A 27,021-nucleotide genomic window follows, 5' to 3' on the forward strand; every position below is an offset into this window, starting at 1 on the left:
ATACTTTTAACATACACGTTAGCCTTCTAATTGGCCCAGTATTTCATGCAGTCTGGCTTTCTTCCACAGCCAATGACACAATGGTGCTACAGAAATGTGATTCCATTTCCTCTGTAAAACTATGAAGCACATCTTGATCACCTCTCACCTCTTTAAACGTAAATAAGGAATCAGCCATTCCATTTAAAGCGATTATAGACAGTATTACCAACTCCTTCTCGATTCTCAATAATGCTTCGACTGTTAAGCTCATTTTTTTATACGCAGGCATATCCCGTTATAAATAGAAGAGATGATTAAAATCTTCTCGATTATGCGAGATGTTACCGTGATCCTTTACAAGGGTGTAAAAGATTCTCAGATAAGATCTGAGATATTGAGAATCTCTAAATGTAAAAAAAAAAAAAAATAGCAAACATGTTTCATGAATAGCTCTTATGCAAAGCAAAGTCATTTGACACTTTTTTTTTCATTTACAGTTGGAAGATACCCAACATCTGAAAATTATAACTTAAAATGTTCTTCATTCTTTTACTGGTTTTTCCCTTTCCTGATAGGATTCACAAAAAAATGTTAATAAGGAAATGTTTGGGAATTAAAATCGGGGGCTTAGTCTGATGCTTAATGTCTGTCATGTTTAAACTCTTGCACTTATATTTGCACAGTGGCAAAAATACACTCATTCTTCTCTTTAATATGATGTTATATAGTGGATTTAAAAAGTGTACACAACCCTGTTCAAAAGCCAGATTTGTGATCAAATTTATGTTAAATGAAAGTCAGCACATGCTTGCCACCATTTAACAGACCTCTAATTAACAACAAATACATTTCAGTTCTTCTAGTAGGCTTTTCCTGATTTTTTTTTTCCGTTATTATCCCCACTTTTTTGATGAAGGCTCAAGTTCCAGCTCAAGAAAAAGAACCCCAAAGTAGGATCCTGCCAACACCATGCTTGACTGTTGTTTTGGAAATTAGTAGTGTGTCGTTGACACCGACCACGGCGGTCCAATGAAACCACGGTTGAACTTTTTGATCATAATTCTAAAAGATGTTTTTGGTGCAAACACAACACAGAAAAGAACAACATATGTGGAGTCAAGCATTGTGATAGCAGCATCACGGTTGGCAAAGCTCTTTTTGCTGCAACTTGGTTGGAGGGAATTATGACCACTTTGAAATATCAGTGTGAGCTCCAAATCCTAAGGCGAACAGCTCAAATGCGCATTTGGGGTTCATCAGAGGCGTTTTAAATGGTTGCAGGTGTGTGATGACTTTCATTTAAGATCAGTTTGTGTGTGCTCATTTAATTCTGAACACGGCCACCTCCACACATGGGTTTGTGCACATTAACATGAAAATCATGTTTACTTACCCTCGCAAAAAGATGTTTTTTTCTAATTCTGGGGTGGTCAACTGAGCAAAGGGCTGGGAATTCGAATGGCCACTGTTGAAGTGTCCTTGGGCGATACACTGAACTCCAAATTGGCTGCAGATCGACATAAGTGTGAAACACTCCTCAATTGCCTCACCTGCAAAGGAAATAGTTATCATTATTACAGGTTATAGATAATATTAATGTTAATAATGCGGGAGAGAAGATGCCAGAAGCATGGAGGAAAAGTGTGCTCGTCCCCATTTTTAAGAACAAAGGCGGTGTTCAGAGCTCTGGAAACTACAAAGGAATAAAGATGATGAGCCACACAATGAAGTTATCGGAAAGAGTAGTGGAGGCTAGACTCAGAGCCGAAGTAAGGATCTGTGAGCAACAGTATGATCTCATGCCTAGAAACAGTACCACAGATGCATTATTTGCCATGAGGATGCTCGTGGAAAAGTACAGAAAAGGTCAGAAGGAGCTACATTGTGTCTTTGTAGACCTAGAGAAAGTCTATGGCAGAGTACCAAGAGTGGTCCTGCATGCGCAAGTCTGGTGTGGCGGAGAAATATGTTAGAACAGTACAGGACATCTATGAGAGCAGCAGAACAGTGGTGAGATGTGCCATAGGTGTGTCAGAAGAATTTAAGGTGGAGATGGGACTGCATCAGGGGTCCGCGCTGAGCCCCTTCCTGTTTGCGGTAGTAATGGATAGACTGACAGATGAGGTTAGACTGGAATCCCCTTGGACTATGATGTTCGCAGATGATATTGTGATCTGCAGTGAAAGCAGAGAGCAGGCAGAGGAACAATTAGAAAGATGGAGGCACGCATTGGAAAGGAGAGGAATAAAGATTAGCCAAAGTAAAACGGAATATATGTGCATGAATGTGAGGGGCGGAGGAGGAGTGAAGGTCCAGGGAGAAGAGATAGCGAGGGTGGATGACTTCAAATACTTGGGGTAAAAAATACAGGACAATGGAGAGTGTGATAAGGAAGTGATTAAACGGGTCCAAGCAGGTTGGAACAGTTGCCGGAAAGTGTCTGGTGTGTTATGTGACAGAAGAGTGTCTGCTAGGATGAAGGGCAAAGTTTACAAAACAGTGGTGAGGACGGCCATGATGTATGGATTAGAGACGGTGGCAATGAAGAAACAACAGGAAGCTGAACTGGAGGTGGCAGAAATGAAGATGTTGAGGTTCTCGCTCAGAGTGACCAGGTTGGATAGGATTAGAAATTAACTCATTAGAGGGACAGCCAAAGCTGGATGTTTTGGAGACAAGATTCGAGAGAGCAGACTTCGATGGTTTGGACATGTTCAGAGGCGGGAGGGTGAGTGTATTGGTAGACGGGTATTGAGGATGGAGCTGCCAGGTAAAAGAGCGAGAGGAAGACCAAAGAAAAGGTTGATGGATGTTGAGGGAATACATGAGGACAGTGGGTGTTAGAGAGGAAGATGCACGAGATAGGCTTAGATGGAAAAAGATGACAGAGAGATGGCGACCCCTAACAGGACAAGCCGAAAGGAAAAGAAGACAAAGAAGATAGCATTAATATTTGAAAAGGTTTTCAAAATATAACAATGCGTCATAAAACTTGCCATTTGACCGGGGGTATTTTGACATATGCCATTGTAGCAAGGAAATAGGAAACGTAATTTGACAAATATTTCAGGCAAGAGGTAATTTGTTTTACAGTGTTTTCCTGTATCATAGTTGTGAACATCTCTCCTGATAATGCCAATGTTTCCATTTTATTTTCTTTAAGTGAGATTCATTATTAATTTCCTCACGGTAGTGATTAACGCTGACATTTTAAAAATCTCAGTAAAAGACAATGTGTCAAGCTTGTGAAATTAATTATCATTGATTAACTCCAGTGGCCTCGAGTGTGACTTTTTAAACAAACACGGCTTCACGTCAAATTGCAAGAAAACAGAAAAATAGTTCAAGATTTGTCAAAAACAAACAGCGGCATGAAAAATTGATATTTTCAATTTGAATATTAAGGACAACTTGCACCGTTTTATCGAGCCTTAAACTGGAGGACGTGGTCTACGACGGTGATTGTGGGATCGAAGGAAGCGCTGAATAATTTGTCAGGAGTAAGTGGGACATGAATAATTAAGGTGGGGGAGACACAGAGCCGTGTTCATGCAGAGAACAACCTACTACTTCCTCCTCTGTGTGGCCTGGTCATCAGCATTCACCGTCACGACATGTTGACTTTTAGTGAGTAACGTCGTATACGCATCACCTGTAACGTTTGGCATATTGTAAATATTGTTGTAAATACTAAATGGTATAGACTGAGTTTGCAGGCAGTGACACGCGCAGAGGTGGACACAACCCCTTTATGCTTCTCACATGTCGCCGCATCCGAGAGAGACCATTCATTGTATAGAGGCTTCTGGAAAAAGGAGTTGCCATGGCAACAGCCAGCTGTGAGAATTGTTATTTGGTCGGCGGTGTGACGCTGATAGAGGGGAGTGTGGGAATTGCCCAAAGATGGGAGATTAGGGCGAGAGGTGGGAGGGGGACCGTCGTCAAACGGGTTTAAACGTAGAATGTTTCCCCGGTGTGGCAGACGGCACTGTGGGTGTATTTTGCACATCACATAAAGACCTTCTGCTCGCGTCTGCATGTACGTGTGTGTGTGTGTGTGTGTGTGTGTGTGTGTGTGTGTGTGTGTGTGTGCAAACACACTGAGTCATGCAGCCTGACGATGGTTTCCATGGCCACATAAATGTTCATCCCTTAAGCAGAATCATCCGGGGCGCTTTAACATTATCTTGTGAAAAAAGCTATTAAAGTGCTTCGTCTTTGCCATTTTTACAGCCCTGATAAGTGTACTTTTTTTCCTCAGGGCATTGAATCGATCACAACTGAACCGTTCTTGTTGTCTTAGAAGATGTTTCTCCTCTCAGCCGAAGCGGGCTTCATCAGTTCATGCGACAGGATGGCTTATAACACCATCTATCTCCAATTTACAATGCCATCCATTCGGAAATTCCTCATATTTTAAAGAATTCCGCCTCAAACAAATAACACAAAAACATAACCTTCGTGGCCGTTTGGCAGCTCCACTACCATTCACAACTGAATGTAATATTAATGAGGCGTTTCCATCTCGCGACTCTTGATGACAGACTTCTGTGTCTCTCTTTCCCTATTTTGCATTCCAAAAGAATGATACCATCCATGCTTTTGGAATGTGCCTCCAACTTAGGGTATAAATACTTTTGCTTCTCCACAACAGTTCAGGGTAGTGAGTCCTTACTAAGCCTTGTTGCATGAGCTGATGAAGCCTGCTCGGATGAAGGGCGAAACATCGTCTAAGACAACCAGAACATCCCAATTGCGATAGATTCAATGCCCTGAGAATTACACGACCTGGATAAATGAGGATATTTACAGGCAAAGAGTGGACTTGCTTTTTTTGCAATTGTATGTATTCTGTTTATAAGAAAACATCAAAAACAGAATATTATAGATCAGCAATTGTGGGAAAACTGACCAGCTAATTAGCCTAAAATGCCCAAAAAAAAAAAAAAATCGTCGTAAAATCAAATAGAAGATGTAGTGGTACCCTTACTGGAGTGTTTCCATCTTGACCCATTTTACAACCAAAGTTCAAATACACCACTGCTCGAGTGAAGTGGGGAAAAAATGCGATTAAATGACTATACTGTAATGCCTTCATATACGTACGGTCAAACACACAAATACGTACATATACTTGTTGGGATCTGCTGTAGTCCATAACTCACACCCAGATGCTCCCACTGAAACATAAACAGCTAGCTCGACTCAAGGCCCTGGTGCCACATTGTAATTCACAAATACTACAGTATGTATAGTTACACTTTATTTTTATGTACATTATATTTTGTTTTTATAACATTTTTGTAAACTACAGTGATATTTTTCCTTATTTAAATGTAAAAAAAAATGTCTGTGTTTCCTGGGGCTGGAATACATTCATGGCATTTCAATTCATTTCAACAGGGAAGATTGATTTGATATTTGAGTAAAATGAATAACAAACTAATAACTTAAAGTACCTCCATGTATATATAAATATATATAATAGTAATCCTGCTAATCTTACAAAAGTATAAATCAAAATGAGTCACCTTTTAGGTTGTACTGTAAGAGAGCATTAAAATCTTTAACATGGGCCAATATTAAAAGGATTTAAATCAAATGTTGAGATGTTAATAAGAAAAGCAAATTACTTGTCAGCAACTACTGATATATAGTTTATATGAAAACTCTGACTTCAAATTTTACAAATGAATTATTATTATAATTATTGCAGTAATAACGTCTCCATTGTATTAAAAATGTTGAGATTTTCCATTGAAGTTCATATTCTTTGTGTTATGTACATGTTATGCTGTTAAAAATTGTGTATTAGTCAAGAAACAACATTTTTTTCAATAAATTGGCTACAAATGGAAAAAATACTTTGCATGCAAACAGCAAAATATTCATGTTATAATGGTAATGACTACATTAAATATATTTTAGAGAATACAGTATTTCAGTTGGACGGTTTTCTTCTATCGTCTAATGGGCTTTGTTATGTAATCAATTTCCTTGTTTTGGTTTATTTTTTTTGTGTCTTAATGGACGCAGCAGTGTCGCAAGTACCGGAACAACGTTAATTACTTGAATATGGCATTTCGAGAGTGCATATTGGAGAGCGGCGAGTCGGGGAGGCCGTTTCATGTTCACTGAGAGGAAGCTTTGCTGGCTCACACTTTGAAAACCTCTGTGATAGATGACAGCGAGAAGCTCAAGGACAACAAGTCACAAATTAACTCCACAGAAATAAAAGACGTTGTCAGCATGACATTTTAACGGGATCTTCAGTCGTGGCGTCGTCTCTCTCGTGAGAAGCTGAGGACCCAAAACCGGCAAGATTTTTGAAACTTGGCTCCAGTGTGTTGCCCACCAAACCACTAACTGTCACATTACATTAAAGGCAGTATTTATTCATTCATTTATTCATTCATTCGTTCCACTTATCCTGGGAGTGTTGTACATGTTCTGTATTTTTTTTAACCAAGTTCTGCTTTTTGCTTTAGCGACGTGCACCAGCAGTCAGGAATGGACCATCACTCAAACTGTACAAGAACTTCACCTGGTAATATTCTCTACTTTCGTAATCAGTTTTGATATTAAAATACATTCTTAGTGCTTACTTCAGGCCTTTGTGTGTGTTTCAGGCTGTGTTGGGAGGGCTATGCAGTGGGAAGTCGGCACTGGTCCATAGACACTTGACGGGAAGTTACCTGTCGCTGGAGAATGCTGAGGGTAGTTTCCACTTTTAATCGGCTACACATTTTTTTCGGGACAGACTGGCTAATACTCTCGCTGGCCACAACATTAAGTACACAACCACAATAATACCATGTGTTTTCTATAGTGCTTATCCTCATTGGGGTCATAAATGACCCAGAGCCTTTCCCGGTAGACCCTGAACAGGAGGTACTGAAATAGTTCTATGGGGTAGATTGCACAAGTGTACCTAATGTTGCTGCTGGTTAAAGTAAAAGTCATTTTTCATTGTGGTGGAAATCCATTCTTGCATGTCTAACTGATGTAAATAAATATACAGTTTCATTTATGTTGCTTGCTTTCTATAGCAAGTCTTAATGATTATTTGTATTGTCTAGGGCGTCAGTACATCAAAGATGTCTTGATTGATGGGCAGAGCCACTTGCTAATCATCAGAGAAGAAACAGAACTTCCAGGAGCCCAGGTGGGTTTGGTAGTGACTTTAGCTTGGATATACTGTATGAGTCAGTCCTTCTCTTGTTTATTGTGAGCGTTTGTACCTTGTCTGCCTCCTTTCAGTTTGCAAGCTGGCTGGACGCGGTTATCCTGGTCTTCAGTTTGGAAAACGAGGCCAGTTTCCAGGAAGTGTACAAGATCTACCACCAGCTTGCTGTCCACCGGCCTGTCACCGAGATACCTTTCGTAGTCGTGGGCACACAGGGTGAGACGGTCACGAACGTAGCGTTTCGAAGTCTTGTTCTGTGGGGGGCCATGACGAAGCCGGGTTTCACCAAGTATAATCAATCAAAGGTTAACGAGGTCCGGTCCAGATAAATGTCTTCAAGTCAGTTCAGGTACTTCAACATATAATGTATAAAACGCATAGTCACAACTATTTATATTTCTGGTCTTGTATTTTAGCACTTACAGTCAAGTAACATTTAAAATTATTTGTTTATTATTTATCTTTAATGCTTTTAAACTTAATTAAGGCCCTGAAAATATGAATGTTTATATTTGCAAAATTTGTCAACAATCGGAATGAACTAAACAGCTTCTAGTAATCCTTTTACCGAATTTTCAGTTTTCCCAAAACCCACTTCATGGCTTGTGCAGCTCACACGCACACACACACTCCCTCCACTCGCAAATCTGCTCTGAAAAAAAAAACGATTTGATTGTCTGAGTCGTGCCACGTAGGAGTTTGCATGCAATGGCTCTTTTGTATTATCTGTGAGCATACCATTGAGACCAGAAAAGCTGTAAGAAATGTGTGTAAATTTAAATGCCGGAAATATGCCTTGGTTGATTTACAAGCGTCAGAAACAAAGTAGACCACCTCTGATCTGCAAAAGCCTTAAATAAGCACCTATCGCCGTAGAAGTGCTTCAGAATCAAATCCCCACACGAGCAACATTTTTGTGTCAGGGTGAAGGAAATGCTCCCATCTATAAAGGAAACCTTGAGCAGAAGTCTCTTGGTGGAGCGACCCTCTGCCTCGAGCGCTCTAAGTGAGACAAAGAAACAGAAAATAGAGGCAGTCGAGCTAGATGAAGCTGCTGCTCTCCTCATTTCCACCTTTTTGGAAATGTAGGGAGAATAGTGATCCATTGAGGGGAATAGGGCAGTGAGCTCTTTAAGATGCCACAGTTAAGGGCTTTAAAGGGGTGGACTGCCTACTCTCCAGCAGGGATTTAGGATTTGTGTCTTCTCCAGATAAGATCAGCAACAGCAACCCCAGGGTCATCGATGACGCTCGGGCCAGGCAGCTCTGCTCAGATGTGCGCCGTTGCACGTACTACGAAACATGCGCCACGTACGGACTCAACGTGAACAGGGTCTTCACTGATGGTATGTCAAACTCACAAGATCTACTACTGTCTGTACAAATAGTGGAATCTTGTCTTTTTTGCGGTGAAAATTTGTTTGTCATTATTGTGTTCCAGCTGCTCAGAAGATCATGGCAGCCAAGAAGCAAGCCGCTTTACTGGCTTCCTGCAAATCCCTTCCCAACTCTCCTAGTCACTCTGGAGGTTCCACCCCAGTGTCTGGTGTCTTTCCTGGACAGGTGAACTGGATAAAAAAATATGTCACATTACTTTGACTGTGGTCACTGATGGTGTAGTAGTACACGCGCCTGACTTGGGTGCAGGCAGCGTGGGTTCAGTCCCCACTCAATGACTGCGTGAATGTGAGTCAGACTGCTCCGTACCCTAAATTCTTAACTTCATAATACTTGGAAAATTGGAACCAAAGGGAGAATAACAATCTGACTCAACTTCATAGGAGACAGTTGAATATGAATATTAATTTCGTTTACTGTATTTACTTAAGCAGCACAGTGGCGCGACTAATATAATGCTAATGTAAGACGTTACAGCTTCTATCTAGAGTGGGGGGGGGGGCAACTTATGCCTGACTCCAAAGTATCAAAGTGGTTTTAGCCATGCTTCACCCCCAAAAAATCAGGAATACTAAAGACAGTTTAATACTACATTATGTATTAAAAGGCGGCACAGTAGCGTCTCAGCCTCACAGTTTGAGGACCAGGGTTCAAATCCCAGCCACACGCGTGTGGAGTTTGTTCTCCCCGTGCCTGGGTGAGTTTTCTCTGGGCACTCCGGTTTCCTCCCACATCCCAAAAACATGCATTCATTGGAAACTTTAAATTGCCCCAAGGTGTGATTGTGAGTGCAACTGGTTGTGTGTCTCTATGTGCCTTACCCCACCTCCTGCCCGATGACAGCTGTGATAAAGCTCCAGCACTCCCGCACCTGCGCATTTGCCTAACTCCTTTGCTAACCCAAACACCAGTATTTGCTGAGTCATACAAACAGCTTCCCATATGAATTAGTAATACAATATCTTATACTCTACAACAGTGAATTGCAACCGGGGCAAAATGGAGCGCACCAATTGACTGTTTCCATGGCGCTGTTCATTCAGTCTCGGCAAGTTTGCTGTCAAAAAAAAAAGTGGCAACATGACCAGATAAGGCCAACAGCCATGCATACCTCCTATGAGCAGCATTCCTTGTAGTACGATAGGAGTTTAGAACATTCCGTCATCCTCAAAAACTTTTTGTACACAGTCTTTCTTCTCATAATTTTATTGTATTTTCTTTTAACGTTCAAATTAAAGCTGTGCAGTAAAATTAAAGTACAGGAAATAATTACAGTCCTTGACAAGTAATGTGGCTCATCTCACCCTTCAATAAAAATGTTATTTGTGTTAATTGCTGTTTTTACAAGCATGGCGATGGGAAATATTTAATATGATTTCACGCATGGTGCTTTTAACTAGTGCATCGACTCAAGGAATGCCTCTCTCTCTCTCACGCTTTCTCTTTGTCTTTCGTTTGCAGGCCAGTAATGGAGGTCAGAGTAGCGATTACTCCTCATCACTTCCCTCCACCCCGGTGATTAGCCATAAAGAGATTGGCAGGTCGGCAAGAGAAAAACAGGACAGTGGCACCCCTGGCTCCGTCCGTAGTGCCACCCGCAGACGTACCCCACGCTTTTCGGTAAGCACAATGATGTAAATATGTTTAAGCAGAGGTGCATACTTACGTGATACATTTACTCTGATATATTTACTCAAGTAATATTTTCCATTAACTGTACTTGTCAGAGATTGCAGCATACCTTTTACTATTACTTGAGCGTTTATGAGAAGAATGATCCTTAATTTTACTCCATTACAATGATGGACATGCCGTTCACTACTTTTATTTATTCATTCTTACGTCTCCGCGTCTATTTTTAGACTCCATTTCGACTTCCTGTAAGGCACCTGTTGCGCCAATCAAAGGGGCTCACTAATGTCATTTGACTCCAATTGACCAATCAAATGACACAAGGCAGTCACAAGACCTTGCATGTAGCCTCCGTGAGCCAATCAAAATGACTCATTTTGAGGGCAGAGAAGCGCCGTTATTTTTTTTTTTTTTTTTTTTTTTACAGAATCCCCAAAACAACAGTTTTATGATGCAGCTCTTCAAATTGTGACTGCTCAAACTTGAATATTTCAGCACATTTCTAACTTGAGAAAACACCTTGTGGGAATTTGCAGATGTTTCTATTGTTGTTTTGGCAGTGCATGTGGCCAAATTATCACTACCAATATGGTGTCCCACAAACAGTCACTCAGTCTGATTCAGCAGTTTTTTTTCCATTTAAGCAAATAAAGCAAATCATCTTTCTGTAATCTCTCTGTAAATATTTGACTACTTTTTACTTTTACTCAGCATATTATTCTCAAGTTACAGTACAATATTTGGGTACTCTTCCCCTCTTCTGTGTTTCACCAACCGAAAACTTAAAGGGGAAGTCCACTCATTGAAAATAACAATGTATCAGACAGGTCATGTCACTGGTACTGTAACTTTAAAATAAAGATTTTCATCGGATATCATTTAAGGATGTTTATATCGGCAATTTTGAATGTTCCCAGTCACTGACATTTTAGGAGTCACATGAGCGGATGTGACGTTTCATGTGCTTGGTTACATTCCTACACAGTTATTGTCAGCGCTGATTTCTCGTAAATATCCTCATCTGATGAAGAAATAGAAGAATCAGTTTATCAGGAAGACGAAGGAATACGTCTATACAGATTTGAACCTGTGGCTGTAAATAATGTGGAATATTCGGATGGTTGTTCGGAGGGGTATGACGCAGAATTGGACAAGCGAGCTCCACCGCCAAAGCTCGGTTCGCGGCCTCCAGCACCGCCAAAGCCCGGCTAGTGGCCTCCGCCGCTGCCGAAGCTCGGCTAACGGCTTCCGCTGCTGCCGAACCTCGGCTCGCGGTCTCTGCCACCGCCAAAGCTCGGCTCGCAGCCGCCGCCACCGCTGAAGCTCGGGGCCAGGGAGGCCGCTGAAACTCAATTAACGGCCTCCCCAGCCACCGAAGTTCAGCTCGCGCCCCGCCGCTGAAGCTCGGCTTGCAGCCTCCCATTGCAGCTCACTCGTCAGACTCTGCGTCATTCCAGTCGGAAGAACCATCTGAATATTCCACATTATTTACAGCCACAGGTTCAAATCTGTATGGACGTATTCCTCCGTCTTCCCGATCAACCGATACTTCTATTTCTTCATCAGATGAAGATACATCCCAGAAATCTGCACTGACAATAACTGTGTAGGAACGTAACCAAGCACATGACACGTCACATCTGCTCATGTAACTCCCAAAATGTCAGCGACCGGGAACATTCAAAATTGCCGATATAAACAACCTCAAATGATATCTGATAAAAATCTTTATTTTAAAGTTACAGTACCAATGACATGACCTATCTGATGGATTATTATTTTCAATGAGTGGACTTCGGCTTTAAACTGTAAAACAGCGACTATGATTAAATGCATTAGCTGAGTCATGCTCAACCACAAAGGTTCCTTTTAATTGGCCTGTATGGAGTATGCATGTTCCTGGGGGGGCTGCCTTCAACTGAAAGTGTTTAGCAAGTTAAGTATAATTTACAAGCTGGTGTGACTATAATGAATGTGTCATTTCTGTAATGTGTTAGTCGTGCAAATGACTTATGACCTGTTCATTATGTAGCATGTTGTTTTCCCAGTGTTGGCATACTTCCCTTTTCAGTCAATTTTGTTTTAGGAGGATGTGCAAAAACAAATTACATACTGGTCATGATTTCCTGTGACACCAGAACTTCAGCTGTTGTAGGGCAGTAGTAATTGCCTACTTTCGGTCTTGATTGGAAAAGCGAAAACCCAATTACCATTCTTCAAGGATATGGTTAATTGTTTGTGGTTCCCTATAGACTTGTGGGGAGGACGTGTGTGTGTGTTAAAAGTTTCAAGATCAACCGAAAAACAAATTAGGAACAAGTAAAATAGTGTTATCAAAAAATAGAAATGAAAACAATAGCTATTTACCATTTAACAAATACAAATATTTGTTGTATTATTTGTAGATCATTTAATATTTTTGCTCATCCTAAGTGACCCAAAACTGGATTGGGGTGGGGGTCTGATTTCATGTAAGACAGTCAGGGGGTAAAATGATGACAGGCTGGTCCTGCTGTGTACAACTTGGCCTCTATGGGGCAGTGTGGTGCGATGGATCATAGAGCTACACCTTTGAAAGTAACTAAAAAAAGAATCAAAGAATGTTGTGATAAGACATTTATTGTTGTATATATATTGTCTTTATGTCTTACTATGGGGTTCGAGCATAAATATTTCTTTATCTTGACGAGTTGAAAATCACGAGATTGACCCTGATTTCGATCACGTGATCAGATCGAGACATTTCTAACTTCTCTACTTGGTATGATCTATTTTATTTAAATGTATGTTTCTATGTTGTCTGATAACTATTGATGCTGAAATGCTGTTATATTGTGTTTGTGGGTTTTATAATTGCAAGGTGATGGTCTATGATTAAGATGTGGATTGTTGTGCACATTCCCAGTGAAGATCCACTGCCTAACCATGACCACTTTGGGTTCATGACTCCATGATTTTTATATGGCAGACCACTTATGAATGTAAAATAATATTTATGATTTTGAGTAATTTCCAACGTAATGAATTTGTTTCATTTTGCTTATAGTCTCTAACATCTCTAGGCCTTGGTCTAATTTCTCGTGCTGTCTTTCAGTGAATCGTTAGTTGTGAGATGGTTTATTTCATTGCCACTGCTACCGTAGCTTTATCGCGCTAACAGAAGGGTGCATGGACTGTGCGTCGTTAGCTGTGAGACAGAGTGTTTCAGTGCCATAGACCAGCTGGCAATGATACGGTGGCGAGTCAGGAGCAGAGGGAGCAGCAAATGAAGATTGTGTGGCCCTGCACATTCGCCACAGGAGTTGAGAATTTTTTTTTTTTTTTTTTGTCTTTCTCAAAGTGGTGAAAAGAAGAACAAAATTAGTTTTTCACGAGAAGCTCAAGTGCAGAACTCCTGGGGGACTGTACATTTGGTGCCTGGGCTTTTAGTGGAGATTTACTCCACTAAAAACCTCGGTCAATCAAATGTGTTTGTACTCCTCGCATATGCATATTAAACAGCTGTATATGTTTGAGCTGCGAAAATATATCCCCTTAAGCTTCCGGTTTGCTGTGAGATGCTACCCACCAGCTCACACGCAGGAAAACAATCTGTTCAATATGTCACTGCCTTGCTTGGTGTTGTGTCAGTGTTTGGGTCCACAAAGCAGAGATGACATTTCAGGAAAAGTTACCTATTTATTACACACAGCAGTCTGCGTTATTGAGCCTGTGGCGTACGGCACATGGCAGACATTTGAGCACATTCTTCCTTTGCGTTTCAACATACTGTATTAGGCAATCCATAAAAATATTTATGTTTCAGGTAAGAAGAATGGGGAAAAAAAATGAGTAGGTAGGTTTTTTTTTTTTTTTTTTTACAAAGGTCCATTTCATGATATTCTATTCTACCAATAAATATATTCAGTGTGTTGATGTAGCTTACGTTTTAGCTATAAATTATATAAATATTTCTTTCTTCACATTTTCAACTTCCCAATAATTTAAAATCACTGATCTGCATACCTGGATAACGTAAGTAGTTTCTTCTTTGGACACTGAACTTGGGAATGAGGCGCTGGCTCTGTTGACCTCTTCCAGGACTTTGTTAAAATGGCGGTGTTTTCCCAGATCAGCATTTTTTTTTTAACGGGAAGGAAAGATCTTGAATTTTCCTTGGCAGCTGCCATCATAGTGAGAAATGCATCCATTTTGGGCCGTTAAGCCGTGGCATTTTTCCTCAAATGAAAATTCACTACCCTAAGATCCGGATCGAACTGTAATAATGTCTCAAAATCATGAAGACATTCGCATTGGATGCCACCGTGAGTTTGCCCCAGTCGCAGTGCTTTTATCTCAGACAGCATGTTATCTCCAAATTCGTCTGGGGCATTTTGTTTGAATGGATCATGGGGTGTTATCACGATGTATTCGCCATTTAAAATAAGCAAGAAAGCAAGTGGCACGCCGTCCGCCATGATAGTGTGAGGTAGACGAACAGAAAATAACTTCCTGATTGGTTAATATTTGAGACAGAACCTGGGTTACTGTTAAGAATCGTAGTGCCCACCCCTAGCTCAATGGGTTGTTGCAGCAGTGTATGCGGAAGCGCGCCGTTGTTCTGTGCCGAGTGGTGTCTGAAAATAAGCACTACTGAACATTCAAAGCTGTCTCGCATCGTTATTGTTGACACACACACAATTACTTCCCTTGTCCAGACTTTCATCCCCTTTGTGTATAAAAGAAATAAAATGCCGACTTTTTATGGATGGCCTCATGGTTGCCTTAACAACACAGCCATGGTGAATAATTGGCTAGCACGCCCGCCTTACAGTTCTGAGGACACGGGTTCAAATGCGCCGTCACCTGTACTGAGTTTGCACTTTTTCCCTGTACCTGTGTCGGTTTTCTCTGGGTACGTCGGTTTCCTCCCATATCCCAAAAAGATGTCTGATAGGTTAGATGAATACTTTAAATTGCCTTTAGGTCTGATTGTGAGTGCAAATGGTTGTTTGTTTCTATGTGCCCTGTGATTGACTGGCAACCAGTTCACGGCATATCCCGCCACTCATCCAAAGAGGGAAGATCTATTTTTTAGGTGGTGGGCAAAATGTAGCTACTGATGAAAGAATGGCGTTCAGTCATGCTGGACGCCCAAGTGTGTCACTATGTAGCGTTTTAGCGTGAAGAAGAAAAACATGTCTGAAGGTTATGTCACGGTGCAGGTTTGACACTGGAATAGACTAATACAGTTTCATTTATTTCCTATTGGACATGACATTTTTGAACTGGGGATCATCTAACATCACATCATCTAACATTGGAATTCCAGTGTATTACTTTCAGTATCACCACATTCCTGCCCCCATATAAAGCACGTTCTTGGTCCCCTTTGTGTTGCCTTCAGGGTCGAAGAGGCAGCGACTCAGCCAGGCGAAGTGCAGACTGCAAAGGAGATGTGGGAAGCGGGCGCTTCATTCCCATCAAGCAGGTAAGTCAAAGAGGGAGAATACAAATGTCTAGTCCATCCAATGAACTTCAGCAGAGGACATCACACTAGGACTATTTTCAAATGACACGTACGTCAGTGTCATTGTGTGAACGCCATCCCCTCAAATTGGCTATACGAATACACTTTGAGGGGTTTTGGCCGCCACCTGCCATCATGCTGCCTAACCGTGTGAGAGGAACACACAAGATAGTAAAAGTGATTTTTTTTCTTTTTCTGTGACCTCTACCAGGGTTTTTTGCTCAAGCGCAGCGGGAACTCACTCAACAAAGAGTGGAAGAAGAAATACGTCACACTCTCCAGCGATGGCATACTGTCATACCACTCCAATGTTAATGTGAGTGTTTTGACAGAGAGATTTCAAGGGTTTACCGTGCTGGGATGGGACATCACGCTCGGCTGGTGGTTGGTGGTAATGAAGGCTTTTTGACTTGGCAGGACTACATGCTGAATACACCCGGGAAAGAAATGGACCTCCTGCGAGTGACGGTGAAGGTGCCGGGTAAACGTCCCCCACGTGCTGTACCTACTGGCGGCCCTCCAGTCGGGCTCAACGGGAGGGTCAAAGATGGCCAGGGAGCAGAGGGTGTCAGCTTGGGTGAGAGAAAGGGTTGCATTCCTTGATGGATATTAAATATCTAGAAAATATATTGAAATTAATAAACATTGCCAACACCAAATCCTCTTTATGTACCAGTTGCTCGTGGAGCAGACATCCACCAAGGCATAAAAATCCTCATTTGGATAAGGGCCAAATCTTGGGCATTCAGAAACATCCAACTCAATAAATGTTGGGAACTCCAGTTTTGTTTAGCGAGAAATTAAAGAAAATTGTGAAAACTCCATCACATTTCTAATCCGCTTTTCCTCATTTGGGCTTTGTGTGAGAAGGAACCTATCTAGCACACCTTGGTCAAGGGGACTGGGTACACTGGAGTGATGCGGAGTCAATTCCTGGGCAGAAATAGACAAACATACCTTCATACCAGTGGAGATTTTAGAGTCTTCAGCTAGTCTATCATCCATTTTCTTTTATTTTTTTTATTTCAAGGAAGTCAGAGTACCTGGAGAAAATCTACCCAAGCACAGGGTAGAATATGCAAAATCGTCACTTGAGAATATGAGCCAAGATTCAAACCCAGAACCACTCAACTTTGATGCGAACATACTAACCACTGCTTACCATGCTAGTGATGAAAAAGTATTGAAAATCTGATTTGCACAAAAGGTGTCTTAATTGGAGTCTTTCTCCAAATCACACAAACTTAAAGAAATCCGTTAAGTCGGCTAATGCGTACCGGCAATCCTGCTAACAAACAAATTAATGACCATGAAAACACCCTAGTCTGAGAAATTAATTAGCAAACAAAAACACGTAGAATCAGGTGGGGGATGAATAGAATATCGTTGTATTTGTCCAACCATTGCGAAATTCTGTTTTTTACAGCAGCAAGGGAATAGAAGCAGAAGCACGGATATCTATTGTATATTTACAAGGTAAATAGTAGCAGTGGCAAGTGCTTGGGACCTAAACATGAATAAATTAATACTATGCAGTTGTGAATGGAATGAATGAAAATGTGGCAATCTTGTAGGGGCAACTGGTCATGAATAAATAAATGATACTGACACTACTGTGAATAGGCCATAGAGCACCGTGGTCTGTTCTTGTAGTCTAACAGCATTTTTTTTTTTTTTATTATTGTTATTTTTTTTTTTACTCCTGCATTGATTCGATGCTTGTCATAGTTCCTGTCAGTGCCAGCAGCCTCCTGCAAGTGGACGACATGGAAGGTCTGGGAGGCGGTCTCTTCCTGAGGAGTAACCGAGGCGTGCAGCGATGTTCCTCCAACGTTTCCAACCACGCTCAAAGTGGCGGTGAGGGAAAGATCCCTAATTCTTCAAAGTTTGTAGAAAATTGTGTGATGATCAAGTGTCTGTGAACGGGTCAGCAGACTGTGCAGTCGAGGGCGTGTCCAGCTCCTCGTCCACCAAAGACGTTGGCTCCATGTCGCCGGTGGAGGACAGGAAGAAGCATCGCAGAAAGAAGAGCATGAACCAGAAAGGAGACGCCACTATTGGCCAAGCAGACGGTGAAGAGCCTCTCAATATTCTCAAACTCACAAATAAATGACTTGTAATTGTTCATTAATTGAAAAAAAATGTTATTCCTGGCGTTTTAAAGCAAATATTTTGTAGAATTCATCAGCTTTTAATGATTTCAACTGTTTTTCTTCTTTCCAGCCAAGCGCAAAATGTGGAAACTGAAAAGCTTTGGTAGTTTAAGAAACGTGAGCAAAACAGGTAATATTATATATCGTTACTACGTCCTCTCATGTTGCATCTTCTGATCTCTTGTTGTAAATTACAGTTCCTAGTACATATTGGGTGTGACAAGGTGCTGTTGTTGTGTCACAAAATGGAAATACGTTGGATCCAATGAAGCGAGGCTGAAGTTAATATACATTTTAAGCTATTGGTAACCAGTTTTTTTTCTCTGTTTCATTTTTGCAATTGATGAAAAACACTCAGTCGACACGAATCAATCCTCTTGCTATGACTTTGGATTGTAAAAAAAAAAAAAAGTCCAATCTTCCTGCAAAGTTTTTCTGTGCTCTCATGAATTCTTGGTTGAGCCGATTAAACACTCAACGATTTGACTTTACAACTTCGCATTGACGCTTAACGCTTGAGGTCCACTAATCACTCATCACATTTCTGGCATCTCGTCTTACGTTCAGCCAATTTACATCACACTTTCAAACTCGTCCATCTTTCACTGTCGCTGGACTATAATTCTCTGTGGAGCAGTGAAAAGCGCCGCCAACAAGATGTCACAGTCGTCGTACAGCTGCAAGGGGTTTGAAAACTAACACGGTCGTGGGCAGCCTAGCGGTTAGCGTCAATAGGTTCTGCTAGTCCAATCACTACTCGTCTTAAAATATTTATGGAGCCTCAGCACTAGTGGCAAGGACCAAGGGCAAGTGAAACTCCATCTTTTTTGCCCAATAAATTGTGTAATAATGTACAGACAACTGTGTGCTAAGAAGAACTTCATTCCTCATTGAGGTTCTGCGATAGCGCACACTAACTTTGCGACATTTGTGCTACTTTATGACACTGATGTCAGTATATTATCGGGCTGTAAGGATGCTCCCCCACCCCAAAAAAAACAGAGACCTGTAGAAGGTCTATTCTCAAATACTGTAATTCCTGGCCTACGGACCTCCCCTGGTTATACGCCTCACCCAGTACATTTGTAAAGGAAATACCATTTGGTACACGCATACGTCGCAGTTGTGTAAAAGCCGCAAGTACCAACATTGAAACACAAGATATTTACAAAGAAAGACGGTCCACAGAGAGTTTAACACTGGCGTCGCTGCTACACTAGCCCCGCCGCGCTAACGCTAGCGCCGTGCTAACAGGGCCAGTTAACAAAAAAAAACATACTGGTAAAAATCACTGAGACACAGCAGTAACACGCTAGCGAAGCGCAAACCGGGCCGGACTGGTATAAGTGACTTCCTCGGCCCATATATATATTCCACTGGTCTCACGCTTACCCTTTCCACTTGAGTGGCCCCTTGCGGCCGTTATAAAAAATTCACAAATTAGCCGCGTCGCCGCATAAACCGGAGGGTTGAAAGCGTGTGAAAGAAGTCGCGGTTTATAGGACGGAGATTACGGTACATTAAAAGCGCAAGTGAAATGGAAACAACGCCACAGAAAAAAATGTAACGTTTGGGAGACTGAGTGTGGTGTCGCATACATGCGCAGACCTCCCATTAATATTTGCCACAACTATATTATGATGTAATGGTGAGATGTATTTTTAATCTTTTTTTTTAATTCATTTGTTCTTTAGTGTAATGCAATGCATAACATTTTGGTACATAATAAAAATTCTGCAGGAAAATTAATCATAAATGTGGCAAAATAACCTGCAATTAAGAGTTTGTTTGGTTGTGTGCGTGGATGACAGATGAAGAAAACACCGACTTCCTCGTTGTGTCGAGTTCTGGCCAGACGTGGCATTTTGAAGCCCAGAGTGTGGAGGATAGAGACTCGTGGGTGCAGGCCATTGAGAGCCAGATCCTGGCCAGCCTGCAGCTGTGTGAGAGTAGCAAGAACAAGGTCAGACACACACACACACACACACGTTCATGCAAATTCAGAGTATTGGAAAAATTGCATTCATTTCTGGCTCTCTGCTGTCTCTTTGCACTGAAAAAAAAATCATAAAACATCTCATCCTTGATTTATGACCCTACAACACAGTCATGAGAGCTTTTGTCAAAAAGATAAAGAAAGTTTAATTGATTTTCTCATGCTGAAGCCAGCATGTCGGGATTTCAAGCACGCTCAATTTTGTCTCGTGCTGATATCCGCACTGCCGCAAGGACACATCCGTGGATGAGTGCTTAAAAATGTCATTTCCTCCGATATGACGAGTTAATGCAATGATGCAGTACTTTTTTGGGGGGGGGGATAATTCACGGGTCAAAGCCTTTTAATATCTCTCATTATTTTACACATTTTCTTTCCATGCACACGGTTACAGTCATTACGCTGCATAAAGAGGAGCATTGCTAACATCACTTTATTTTATTTTCTGCAGGCCCGCAAGAACAGCCAGAGCGAGGCTGTGGCCCTGCAGGCTATTCGTAATGCCAAAGGCAACAACTTCTGCGTCGACTGTGATGCTCCCAGTCAGTGACATCTTTCTCTATTTCAACTTTTTGTGTCTGTCGGCCATGTCATCTCTGACAGCTTCAAGCCATTCACGCGACAATTATCTTTCATCTTTGTGTCGCATTCATTTAAAGATGAAAAACGCTCAACAGAACAATAGAAGAAAGTCGTTCATTAGTTACTGAGTAATTTCTCACATTCTTACATACTCAACTGATCACAGCGTGGAGGAAAAAAGGGTGAGAATGAGACAATGCATTACAGAAATCAGTGTTCAAATCTTGATTACAAGCAGCAAAAAAAAAAAAAGCACACTTTGATGTCATGTTAATTGTTCCACTGAATCAAATTGGGTCACCATGATGTGGGAGGAAGGAGACTTTTCTCTTCTTGCTTAGTGACTATTGTCTTCTTTCGAGAACAAATTTGATTACATCAACTTACAGAAAAATACAAATAATGGGTCAAATGAATAATATCAGTAAGGTGCTAGAGTAACTTTTAACATCTTTTTTTAGTGTTTATTATTTGTGGTGATGCATACTGAAAGTTGTTTTTTAAAATTACCTTTGGATGACAGGGGTAAACTATTAAAAATTGAACACCACTGCAAACTGAAATAATAATCATATTGTGAAATTGAAACATCTGTGATGGTGTTGGATAAATTTGATCATAATAATCCTCGTAAAGGCAGCACTCAAATACAGCTTTGATAATGGATTTCATTCACCTGTTCTGATGTGTATCCAAGGAAGTAACCATTTAGTGTATGTACATCACATTAAAGGTCAAGTGTCATCCCTATAAACATTCTAAAATAGATATTGAAATGAAAAATACATATAACATTATTCACATCAATGTATATACAAAAAAATAAATATGAGCGGAGAGCGTGTCATCCATGTGCAAAGTTGCGGAGGTTTCTGTCACGTCCCATCGGAACGGGAGTAGGACCCAAATGCAGGAACTCGGAAGACGCAAGGTAGTTCAAGAAGAGACACGTTTATTGTATGCAGAGGTAGGGAATCGAGCAGGCAGTCCGGCGCAGCAGCGGTAGTTGTGACGTCGGGCGAAGAGAGCAGATGAGCGGACAGGCAGGAGTCGGTACACGGGGAAACAATCAACGCAGGCAGAAGTATCAAGGAGTCAGGCTTACAAGGTTGGTCGGAGAACGGACGAAGGTCGGTACACACAGGTTCAATCAGGAATACGAGAGTGCTGGAACGGGACATAAAGCTCAACGAACTGGCAGAGGACCAGTCGTCACCGGGTCCTATATATACGGGGGATGATCAGCCCGCATGAGGCGCAGGTGTGTGCCTCCCAATTAGCGCAGCCGCGCGGGCACCCGCACAGCTCGTGCTGAAGCGGCAGGATCATGACAGTACCCCCCCCCCTCAAAGGCACGGCTCCCAGACGTGCCTAAACAAAAAACCAGACAATAACACAGGCAGGGGTGGGCGGAAGGGGGTCCGGAGGAGGGCACGCCCCCCCTGAACCCCAGACTGGTGGCCATCCAGGCCACCAAACACGAGGCGTCCGGACGGACAGGTCAGGAGGACGACCTGGACGCCAAGCACCAGGGTCCCCACGGGGCGACTCGGGCGGACGACCTCTGTGAGGAACCAAACGGCGAAGCAGGAACCAGAACGAGGCAGGCCTCTGCTCCGGACGAGAACCTCCCACGCCGTCGTTGCAAGACGACCAGGGATTGGTCGCCAACGAGGCCAGGTCCTGAAGCGGCTGGGCGCACTCAGGAGCGAAGAAGATGATAGAGAGCAGGACCAGAGCCATGACCGCCACCCCGAAGTCTCTCCAGCTCCTGGGTGGCTCCACAGAACTCCCCAGCTCCTCCTGGACAGGGACGTGAGAGGGCGGCGCCAGTACCGCCCCCTCCTGGACAGCAACTTGAGAAGGCGGCGCCAGTACCGCCCCCTCCTGGACATCAACGTGAGAAGGCGGCGCCAGTACCGCCCCCTCCTGGACAGCAACGTGAGAAGGCAGCGACCCCGTCGCCGCCCCCTGGACAGCAACGTGAGAAGGCAGCGACCCCGTCGCCACCTCCTGGACAGGAACGTGAGAAGGCGGCAGCAGCATCACCAACTCCACCTCCTCCTGGACGGGAGCGTGAGGCGGCTGGGAACTGTCGCCACCTCCTGGACAGGAACGTGAGGGCGTGCCCGTCGCCGACAGAGCAGGAACGGGGAGCGACCGCGGGCCGGTCGCCGACAGAGCAGGAGTGTGGAGCGTCCGCGGGCCGGTCGCCACTGCCACTCCAGAGCACGGACGAGAAGCAGCTGTGGAGACGTCGCCACCTCCTGGACAGCAACGTGAGGCGGCATCGGGTCGGTCCCCACTGCCACGTGAGCTTGCAGTGCATCCGTTGAAACAGCAAAGTGGGCGTGGCGCGGTGGCGAATCCGTTTCCAAGGCAACGTGAACCTGAGTAGGCGGAGAGTCAGTCGAAACTGACACGTGGGCGTGTCTCGGGAGCGGGTCAGTTCCAACTGCCGCGTGAGCTCTGCTCGGAACCGCCAAAACCTCGACGTGGGAATGGCGAGGAGGCGGGTCAGTCTCCACAGCTACATGCACTTGGCGAGGTGGCGAGTCAGTTGCCGTTGCGACGTCAGAGTAGCTCGGCTGGTTCGCCAATCCTTGCCGGACCTGGGCCGTGAGAGCCGCCAATTCCGTGCTCTGCCTCTCTACCCGTGCCCGCATTTCGCGACAGAACGCCTCGTGGTTTGGCGGCTCCTCCTCCCTCTGGGCTGGAAGCTTCGCCAACAGCTGCGGGTCTGCCGGTCTCACCGTTGCCGGCGAGGAGTGGGAGGACGGTGTCTTCGTTGCCGCGCAGCGAGAGACACCAAGGAGCGCCCGGCCGGGGCGTCTCCTCTGGCCGCCACGCGGAGGTCCCGGGTAGATGGCCAAGCGGGTTCCCTCGTACCGATTGGTGTACTTGGATCTACCAGGCGAAGTCGCTCGGGTGCTGGAAACGCGGGGAGGCGGAGCAAACTGACTGGGATGAAAAGCCGGGCAAAGAGATTCAAAATCAAAGTCGTCGGAGTCGTACTCAGGCAGCCGGTCATACAAATCGCGGTCCTCCTCATATTCCGAAAAGTCAGAGTCCAGAAGAATATGAGGAGCCGGACGGGTCGTGTTCGGGACGTATTCATACCTCGCTGGCGGAGCGTAAGACACGGGAGCGGAGGACATCAGAGAGCCTACCCGGATTGGACAGGCTTGGTCCTCCGGCAGACGGTCTACCTTGCGTCGGTCCCGGCGACGCCGGGTCTTTCCTGCTGGGTCCTGTATTGGCCAGTTCGTTCTGTCACGTCCCATCGGAAACGAGAGTAGGACCCAAATGCAGGAACTCGGAAGACGCAAGGTAGTTCAAGAAGAGACACGTTTATTGTATGCAGAGGTAGGGGATCGAGCAGGCAGTCCGGTGCAGCAGCGGTAGTTGTGACATCGGGCGAAGAGAGCAGATGAGCGGACAGGCAGGAGTCGGTACACGGGGAAACAATCAACGCAGGCAGACGTATCCAAGGAGTCAGGCTTACAAGGTTGGTCGGAGAACGGACGAAGGTCGGTACACACAGGTTCAATCAGGAATACGAGAGTGCTGGAACGGGACATAAAGCTCAACGATCTGGCAGAGGACCAGTCGTCACCGGGTCCTATATATACGGGGGATGATCAGCCCGCATGAGGCGCAGGTGTGTGCCTCCCAATTAGCGCAGCCGCGCGGGCACCCGCACAGCTCGTGCTGAAGCGGCAGGATCATGACAGTTTCATTCAACAACATCCAAGTGGTCGCCATATTGGCTGCTCTCTTGCCCGTGACGTCACCCCGGACATTCACCATTGAAAACACGCTGTGGCCCTTCCTATGGGAGACAAACACGCCCCTTCTGAAGAAAACATCTCACAACCGAGTGAAGTTACCGAAGCATTATTACCCTATTGTTTTGAGCCATATTTAGATGATTTGAGGATCACGGCCAAACCGCTTCCCCGTCCAATCCACCATGGCCCGGCGCTGCGATGAGCCACCCCACCCAACAAGGCGGAGCCGGCCAGTGGCGATTCACAAGGCCTGCGGAGGCCATCCTTCAGCAGCTGCTGTACGGAAGCCTTCCGATGCGCCCATCAACACATTTAGCATCCCTGACTTACGGATTACGCCCCCCCCTACAATTGTTTTTTTTTTTTTTTTTAGTAGCTGTATACACACCTACCTGTTATTTGGAACCCACGAAGCTCTCATCCTCTGCAACCGTGCAATCCATTTTTCACAACGAACCGGATCTTTTGGAAAAGTATGAAGAGTGAATCCATCCTCCCGAGTGTTCGAGCAATATCCAGCAATGCAACGAGCCGCCATTATGGCTAACACAAAGGAACAACGAGTAATTTTCTCGCAGGTAAAACTGATAGAAAAAAACGAGTCCGCTTGAGTGCGCTACTGCCTCCAACGTCACGTTCTGTTTCCTGTTGAAAACAAATCCCTCGAGAGGGTTTTCATGGCCATATACATCAAAATCATGTTTTGTGGTGGAAACACGGATGGATCCATACTGGCTGCCGTTTTTTCATTAATAACGTACTAAAAATCATCAATTTCATTTAAAGATGAATGATCATCAGTTTGTGTTTTTTTTTCCCCCTTTGAAAGATCCTACGTGGGCCAGTTTAAACCTTGGCGCCCTCATATGCATCGAGTGTTCGGGGATCCACAGGAACTTGGGGACTCACGTTTCGCGCGTTCGCTCTCTGGATCTGGACGACCTGCCACGAGAGCTCACGCTGGTTCTCAGTGCCATTGGGAACCACATGGTGAACTGTATATGGGAGGCTCGCACCATGGGCCACCGTAAACCCCCGCCTGATGCTACCCGGTAATGACGGTGAAAATATCATTTCGTATTTATGTATTTACTCATTTTTTCGCTTTGGACGTCACAAAAACATCGGACAAACTAGATCCATTGCTTTAAGTATTTTAGCACGAGTGCTAATTTGCAATATTTGTCCAAAGGAGGTTTTTAGAAGGTACATAAGTTACAAGAAGGTAAAATACAAAAAGTAAGATAAATATAATCAGATAAATATAAATAAATTAACTGGGCCGTGTTTAAAATAGTTTCAATAATAAAATCTAGATTTTCATGCAAGCAGCCCTGTCAAGACTTGGTCGCTGTCAAATATCTTCGGGTTAGTTCTCCAGTCTCAACTCGTTGAGAAGATAATTCCAGAGTCTGCCTTCTTTAGGGGGGTGGACTGTGCAGAAGAAGTGTTAGGACATGTACGATACAAAAATGTAATATACATATAACCGCACACAATCGTGCCACAGTAATCAACAGGAGAGGTTCTGAATCAATGAATTTAGGTTGTAAGTGGGCTTGTGCATTTGTTTGTGTTAAAAACAGCAGAGGAGCCATTGCTGTCTATGACGCTCCACCACTTTATTTTTTTTTTTCCAGAGAGGAGCGAGAGTCATGGATTCGGGCCAAATATGAGCAGAAACTCTTTGTGGCGCCGTTGGCTCCTCCCACTCCCAATGAGGGTCCAGACATAACACTGTCCGGCCGTCTTCTGCTGGCGGCGATGGAGCACAACCTCCCCAAACTGCTGCTCCTCCTGGCCCACTGCACTAAAGAGGACATCAACGGACCCCCCAGCATGGCGCTCTCCTCCCGGTCCCTCATGGCACTGCGGCTGCCCGGTTCAGCCCTTCATGCTGCCTGTCAACAGGCCGACGTGGTGATGACACAGCTTCTTGTTTGGGTCAGTATATTTCCCTCTTAGTCTATCCCACTGAGGCTTTGCTGACTGGGATGTACTCTACACTCTCTGACCACTACATTATGAAAGCTCAAAGAGTTCTACGCAAAGTTCTGACTTTGCAAAGATAATAATGCTCAGTTTTGACTGACACTGTATATTCAACTGTGTATACAGTGTTAGTGTTGCCTTTTACAATGGAGTTTTTCCATATATATTTATATGTTTTAGTTTGCCTTTAGTTTCATGAGAGTGACAATTATCAGTTTTATCTTACTGATATTGTGTATATCATGTTAATGTGTCTTTTTCTTCATTTCTTCAATTTTTGGTGTATTTGTTAGGTTTCTCAAAGCCAAAAAGAGACATTAGGGACTTTAGTAAAGCAGCTGCACTCTCACAAATCTGAAGGAGTACGTTTCACTTGTCTCCAATTGTTTCTGGATATCATTGTAAAGGCGGGATTTATGCTAAAGCTCGTGTACTGGATGTAATTAGACTATGGACCTGTAAGAATTATGTGTCTGGGAAATTAATAATACTAATAACAAAAACAATAATAATAATAATTAATCGAAGTATAAGTTTTGTTGCAAAGACTTTGCATGAATTTCAGCCACAGACACTCCCAGGTATATGTTTATAATGAATTGTGAATGTACTAAGTATAACTGTAAACCAATATTTACTGTATATACTATATTGATACAGTTTGGCAGCAACCAGCTAGATCGGGCTTTAGACACAGAAATGTCTTTTTTTGTCACGACACTCATGTCATATGGCATCAACATGGCATTTTTATTATTTATAACATCTACGACACCAACAAAATTTCAATCCCACCAAAA

General features: G+C 43.5%; 1 protein-coding gene and 1 long non-coding RNA gene across 5 annotated transcripts in view; one reads left to right on the plus strand and one right to left on the minus strand.

Annotated features, from left to right (window-relative positions):
- Positions 1-27,021, plus strand: part of LOC133507495 (arf-GAP with GTPase, ANK repeat and PH domain-containing protein 2-like) — a 30,523-nt gene that overhangs the window by 1,171 nt on the left and 2,331 nt on the right. The window contains exons 2-18 of one of the 4 annotated variants that reach the window (XM_061832575.1): positions 6,471-6,529; positions 6,612-6,699; positions 7,062-7,147; positions 7,243-7,384; positions 8,380-8,514; positions 8,610-8,731; positions 10,028-10,186; positions 15,585-15,668; positions 15,919-16,023; positions 16,125-16,284; positions 17,436-17,564; positions 17,639-17,779; positions 17,931-17,990; positions 19,672-19,823; positions 20,308-20,398; positions 25,059-25,281; positions 25,870-26,173. In XM_061832575.1, the coding sequence (XP_061688559.1) occupies positions 6,471-6,529; positions 6,612-6,699; positions 7,062-7,147; positions 7,243-7,384; positions 8,380-8,514; positions 8,610-8,731; positions 10,028-10,186; positions 15,585-15,668; positions 15,919-16,023; positions 16,125-16,284; positions 17,436-17,564; positions 17,639-17,779; positions 17,931-17,990; positions 19,672-19,823; positions 20,308-20,398; positions 25,059-25,281; positions 25,870-26,173 (2,240 nt within the window). Of the gene's footprint in view, positions 1-6,470; positions 6,530-6,611; positions 6,700-7,061; positions 7,148-7,242; positions 7,385-8,149; positions 8,515-8,609; positions 8,732-10,027; positions 10,187-15,584; positions 15,669-15,918; positions 16,024-16,124; positions 16,285-17,435; positions 17,565-17,638; positions 17,780-17,930; positions 17,991-19,671; positions 19,824-20,307; positions 20,399-25,058; positions 25,282-25,869; positions 26,174-27,021 lie in introns of those variants that run through there. The other 3 variants (XM_061832576.1, XM_061832577.1, XM_061832579.1) reach the window with 3 other exon arrangements.
- LOC133507497 (uncharacterized) lies at positions 1,385-10,414 on the minus strand. Its single transcript, XR_009796825.1, has 3 exons — positions 10,308-10,414; positions 7,224-7,422; positions 1,385-1,532 (listed from the first exon to the last, which is right to left on the minus strand). It is a non-coding gene; the product is annotated as an uncharacterized LOC133507497 (long non-coding RNA).

The sequence above is a fragment of the Syngnathoides biaculeatus genome, chromosome 10 (genome assembly GCF_019802595.1).
Source record: "Syngnathoides biaculeatus isolate LvHL_M chromosome 10, ASM1980259v1, whole genome shotgun sequence".
Classification (NCBI taxonomy): Eukaryota; Metazoa; Chordata; class Actinopteri; order Syngnathiformes; family Syngnathidae; genus Syngnathoides; species Syngnathoides biaculeatus.